The 6,000-nt window shown below is 43.3% G+C and overlaps 1 protein-coding gene across 1 annotated transcript in view; it reads right to left on the minus strand.

The window, feature by feature from the left end:
• The window catches only part of SCML4 (Scm polycomb group protein like 4), a 43,477-nt gene extending 39,080 nt beyond the window's left edge, over positions 1 to 4,397 (minus strand). The window contains exon 1 of the mRNA XM_005154672.2: positions 4,242 to 4,397. Within this exon, the coding sequence (XP_005154729.1) occupies positions 4,242 to 4,397 (156 nt within the window). The remainder of the gene's footprint in view (positions 1 to 4,241) is intronic.
• Between the last annotated feature and the right edge of the window lie 1,603 nt (positions 4,398 to 6,000).

Genomic DNA, 6,000 nt, shown 5'->3' on the forward strand with positions numbered 1-6,000 from the left:
AAAGAGATGAGAGAAAGCTGGTCAGGGCTTTAGGGTAGGAAATAAATGTGTCTGTTTCACCAAAGTCACAGTACATTAGATGTAGAGAGATCATGGGCTCTTGTGCCACTGATGCCAGCTGCAGGCTTGTCTGAGTACGCAGTGGCCATGTAGAGGGAGGACTCTTGAATTGTGGAGTTTCTGTTCTGGCCTGCACACCCTTTTGGAGCAGCCAGGATTCATGTAGCTGGTATTTCTGTCATCCCACACCAGAAAAAGTGAAAGAGGGTGAAGAACATTTCCCAGATGATAGCTTTCTTTTTTTTTTTTTTTCCTTCTGAACAAGTTCTCTGCCAGATTGTATGATAAAATACACAGGAAAGAAACAAGGTGAACCATGATGCAAACTTTCCCTGTACTTTTCTTAAACCACTTACATCTTGGTTGTCCCTTGTCCTAGTAAAACATTTCCTAGAAAAGGCTGGGGTTCACTCCATCTCCATAGGTCCTTCCAGCCAGGAAGAGAAAAACACCTCTATCCCTTGTAGGTGTGCACCAAGATGAGTGCCTGGGCCAGCTGGGTTCTGCCCCATGAGCTTCTGATGAATGGGCAGAAAGGTGCCATTAAACCTACACCAGGAAAGCACAGAGCTTCCAAGTACATGTTCTGAGGTCCTTGGCTATACCTCCCGCTCTCTGTGCATTTGGCTGGGGGCAAGGTGGCTCAGTGTGAGGAAAGTCAGGGCTCAGCTCAGTCCCTGGAGCAGAGAGGGTCAGTGCTGTGCTGGCAAAAGCAAAACACAGTCCAAGGTCTTTACCACCTTCTCTCCTTGTGTCATGCAATACCTTTCTTCCACACAGCAAATGATGCAGGGGAGTTTTCATGTAACCTCCTACGTCCCCTAAGTGTTTTACAGTGAATGAGGCAGATAACCTTAAAATAAGCTTATGCAACCTTGAAATCCAAGGCTGTATCACAGGGCAGATGACTAATCAAGGCATTTTAAAGTTGTCTGTGCAATCTCAGTCACAATGTGTCTGAATCCTGACTGCTTATTTGTCGTCATTAATAGTGACTTCTAAGGCAGCAAGGAAACCTATGCCCTGTAATGGAAATTGTCACTTCACACACTGTCCTGCACAGGGCGACTCTTGTTGCCCAACCTGCCTGGCAGGAGTCTGCAAGGTCCTGGCTGACTGCTCATCACAGGAGGAAGCTGCAGTGGTAGGAGCAGCACAGGAGCAAATTGCCCTTGGGCTGCTCGGGTGGGGCCATCGTTTGTTGCCCCCTGAGTGGTCTTTGTTGCAGTGCTGCCCCATGTACCTGTCACTCTGATGTCCTCTAATGCTACAAATCTCCCCATGAGGCTAACTAAGCCTTCCCTCATACATGCTTTTCTAGGCAGCTGTTTGAGGCTGCCCCTCACTTACAGCCAAGGAAATAAAACTTGGCTATATCTATTAACCTACCAGAATAGAACTCTTCCTAGAGATTCAGACAGTCAGAAAGAATATTGTATTTAGGGGAAAATGTATCATGGCAAATAGCTCTGCATCAGATACAAAACAGTTTTTGGGAAAACAGCTGATAAACTTTTATAACCAAAGCTGTGATAAAATAAACAGGGTAGCAAGGAAAGGACTTTACTTGGTGGTGAAGCATGATGAAATGTCATTTTAGGAAGATACAGATATTTGCTTTAATATCAATGAAAACAGGCAATGGGTCATCTGGCTATAAAGAGCATGTGATTAAAAATGTGTGTTATTCACATCTCGGTCAAAATATATTTAAATCTAGGCTGTAAAATCCTAGTTTGCTAAAAATTCAGAAGTATTTTTCCATCTGCTCTGTAATAATTCAGCTATCTGGTTGCTATAAAGAATTTGGTTGTCTGCCATTTGGGCAGGGAGTCATTTTTTAAAATGCATTTAAGTCTCATGGTATCTGAAAGTCATACAATTAGCAAGCTAATTAAATCAAGCTAGAGTTCCCTGTCAAAAAAAAATGTAATCTTTGACTTGCTCTGGGGAAGAGTTTTTGTTGGAGAAGGGTTTGCTTCAGCTGAGCGCACAGCATACAAAGGCACATCACAGAAAATATCCCCTCAGTATACAAATCCTATAGTGCAAATAAACAGCACCAGACCAGATACTACTGATGCTACAGCTCACTAGTGTCAGCTCCAGAAATTTAAGCCATCAGGTATAAAAGGATGCCTTTTCACTCACCATCAATCATCAAGAGCTAACATCATCCCAGTTTCACTGCCTAATGAGGGATGCTGTCACCTCCCCACTAAGTCCCTATAGATGGGGAAGAGGCTTGTGGTACACAGCTCGGGGAAAAGCTTCGCTTCAGAAGAGGAAACAGTAATAAAGTTGCTAGCTATGTCTAAAGCTCAATGTTGGTGCAACATTTTAGGCAATTTAAGTCTCCCGTTTCACTTCTCCCACTTAACAAATCCATGGTGATTGGTGAAAAGCTTTTTCACAGGTGCATTTAGGATGGAACAGAACATACTCCCCAGCAGATTCTTTGTTTTGTGGTGGGTTTTTTTTTCCCCCAGAAAATAAAATCAAATGTAAATGCAGGAGTAAGAAATGGGATCTGCAAGACAAGCAGGGGCAGAACGGATGGGTCTACTAAAACTTTGCATACAAGGTCACTGTGGTGTTTGGCAAATCATTTAATCATCTCAAGGACTCAACTTCACCACATCTCCAAAGTATTATTATCCCAGACTTGGATGGGTTTGATCTAAGGAGCCTACAAGTGACCCAGCTTTCCTGATAATATAAATTATTACTTGTAATAAATAAAGTACAAAAACATACAATAAATAATAAACTAGTAAAAACAAATACCTCAAGTAAAACAATTCAGATGTTTCTGTCCCAGAGTTATAACCTAATACTAAAGTGAAAAATAATAAGTATGTTCATATCTCACATTCAGCACTAGAATATTTGCCCCAGTCTTAGCTTAGACATGCAGCTCTGTTATGGGCTACAGCTATAAAACTGTGGTAATCTCAAGAGGGACACCTGAGCCTGCTGACAGGTTGGCCCTGCTTGGCCACTGCTGTTTTATCATTCATGTTACCAAAGTTAAGGCTTTCAGAAGAAATGGGAAACTGCAGCTGGGACTGTTTCTTAGCTATGCAAGGTCTGTTTTCAGCACACACTGAAACACACTTCAAAATGTGCCCCCATAGAAGAGAGGGGTTGTTTGATGAAGAAGGAAAGCATGGAGAGATGCAGCAGAATGCAAAAGATGAGAAAGCAATAATGGCTGAGGTACTGATGTGTACTGCAGTAGGTGTTGCACAGGAGGACGCAGGATGGAAATTATGGAAATGGGATGCAGTGGGGTTGCCTAAAAAGGTGAAACGGAGGATGGAGAATAGAAGTTGTAGGATAGGAGGAAGAAGGTTTGAAAGGAGGTGAAAAGGAGGGAAGGGCAACAATTAGGGTACCCTGCCCTAGATAAGCCCAAACCTAAGGAGCTGAGACATTTTTTCCCTGTGACCAGAGCTTGGCCATGAACAAGGAGAGACCCAGGGAAGAGCCAGACAACAAGCAGAGCCAATACCTTCTCCAGGGAAGGCTGAGGCAGATCCTGTGTATGCATCACTTATGATACTCCCTTCTCTGTTTTGACATCAAGAACTTAAGCTGCTATTATTTTCTAACAGTCTGCAATTTGCCCTCCTTGTGTAACAGACAGCATACCCTCCATCTGAGGTCACATTGAGAAATGGGTATGATTTCTCCCAGAATTAGGAGACAAATAATCAAAACTGCCTTTCCCTCAGTAAGTGAAATTGCCCTACTTTCTAAAATGTACATTTTTTTCTGACATTAACGTTATTTTCTCTTTTATTCCCACTCTCACATCTTCCTTTCCTTTTTCCTTTCATTTTGTTTCATTTCTAATCACTGTTAGCGACAGAGAAGGAAAAAAGTGATAAATAAGAAACACTCTGCAGAAGGTGCACAGCCATCTCACACAACACCGGGGAACACATTATTGTCAAATAAGACAAATTAAAATAACCATACACTTTACAAAAACAGTTTCCTTCTTTTTTACCAGCTCAGGGAGAAGAGAAACCAGCTACTTTTACTTTTTTTTTTTGCATTGCTCTTTCCAGCGCTTATACAACCTTCCCTCCGTGCCTGCATTTCACCTGAAACTAACAGAAAATGTGTTAACCCCAGCAGGAGGTGGAGAAGGAGTGTGAAAATCTTGTACCTACCTTGTACCCCGGCTTCCTCCCTCTCTTCTTTGGGATCTTCACGACTGGCAAAGCAGCGGCCGGGGCGGAGTAGAGGTTGTGAACAGCCACTTTGATGGGCGCCGGCTGAAGTGGGGGCCGCCCTCGCTTCCTCCCCACCATTCGGGGGGACTGCATCTCCTCTGGGGCCAGGCTGGCTGGCAGGCACGGCAGGTGGCTCATCTGCCCCGGGGCTGCCCGGCAACCAGAAGAGAGAAGACAGAAAAGGAAGAAAAGGAGGTTTCTACCAATTTTTCACTTAAGGTTTTTCATATGAAGGAAGTTTTCTCATGCTGTCGTTTTCCATCTTAATCACTGATAATAAAGCAGCAAGAAGTACATGTGGGTGGGATTCACCTGTCCAGAGCTGGCTCAGTTTCTCCAAATCAGGACAAACACCTTGTCATGCCTGTTTGCCTCTGCTAACTGCCAATACAGTACAGGGATGTGGCTCAGGTCTCTATTGCAGATGTTTAATAGGTGAATCCCACAACAGACACCTTAACCCTGTATCCCACAGATAAACATGGTGGAGTCATGAGCTTGCACCCATCAGGCAGTTCATCCTTTCAGAGCCCGTTTCCAGTAGATGATCTCCTAAGGTTCCTGTTAACCTGATTTTTCCCCAAATTCTGTGGTTCTGTAAATCCTTCCTCACCTCAGAAGTACTACTGATATCAAAACAGACATCCGTCTGTTTCATATGCAGCAGTCCTGAGTAGAGTGGCTGAACTGGACCACAAGGCTGCCGACACAAGTTAGCCATGTTAGAGGAGAATTGCCAAACGCTTACTCCCTGCAATTTTATAACAGCTGTTACCACACATGTTAGTAGTGAGCTTTTGGATGTACCCCATCAAAAGCTGTTATTTCACCACAACTCCATGCAGCTGATGAAGTTGAGCAGGGGTAATGGAGTGGAATCTGGTCCATTTTCCTCTGACCAGGTTTTAATAAAGAAAACAAATATACAACCATACACAGAGTACCAAGGGAATACACAGCATTCTTCACAGCTTCTGGCAAGGGTCACATGCTAACAAAGGTCAATTAATAAAAAAACCAACCTGCAGAAATACATTTTCAAATGTTGGTTCATCCAGGCATCTGCTTTCCTGCACGTGGGCAGAATACCAGCCCCAGTCCCGCCTGCATACATTGTTAAACATAAGGGTCTAAGCAATCCTCATGCTTTTATGATTAGCCTTGCAATGGCTGACATTTTCAATTTCATGCTCCCTCAGGCCAGTGATAATGGAAGACTCTCTGTTTTTACAGAGCAGACTTATAGCCCTCTCAGCTTCAGAGAAAAGCTTAAAGATGTGGCCAAAGAGCATCCTCTAAGCTTAAAAAAAAAATTAGCCAAGTAGAGGTTTGTTTATTACTGCAAACAACCTACATTTTTTTTACAAAGTCGACAAACTATAAAATCTACAAATTTCTCTTCAAATCTCACAATTTCAGAATCCAGTGTGATTGCACTGATCAGAGCTGACATTGCTGGGAATGAAACTGGCATTGCTCACCCACATAGTGGGGAGGGTACCACTTGATGGGTGCCTCTGGTGACAAGTGTCTGCAGCTGGGGGCTTCTCTGCTTCAAAGGCAAACATATTTTGCCTAGGTAAAACTTCATAAGCACGACTAACAAGCATCTCACTTCTCTGATCTTACCCATAGCCCAACATCAGCTTCCCAAAACTCTCATGCAAACACTGAATGCTTAACATCAGACTGGAGC

Source organism: Melopsittacus undulatus, chromosome 3, assembly GCF_012275295.1.
Source record: "Melopsittacus undulatus isolate bMelUnd1 chromosome 3, bMelUnd1.mat.Z, whole genome shotgun sequence".
Taxonomy (NCBI): Eukaryota; Metazoa; Chordata; class Aves; order Psittaciformes; family Psittaculidae; genus Melopsittacus; species Melopsittacus undulatus.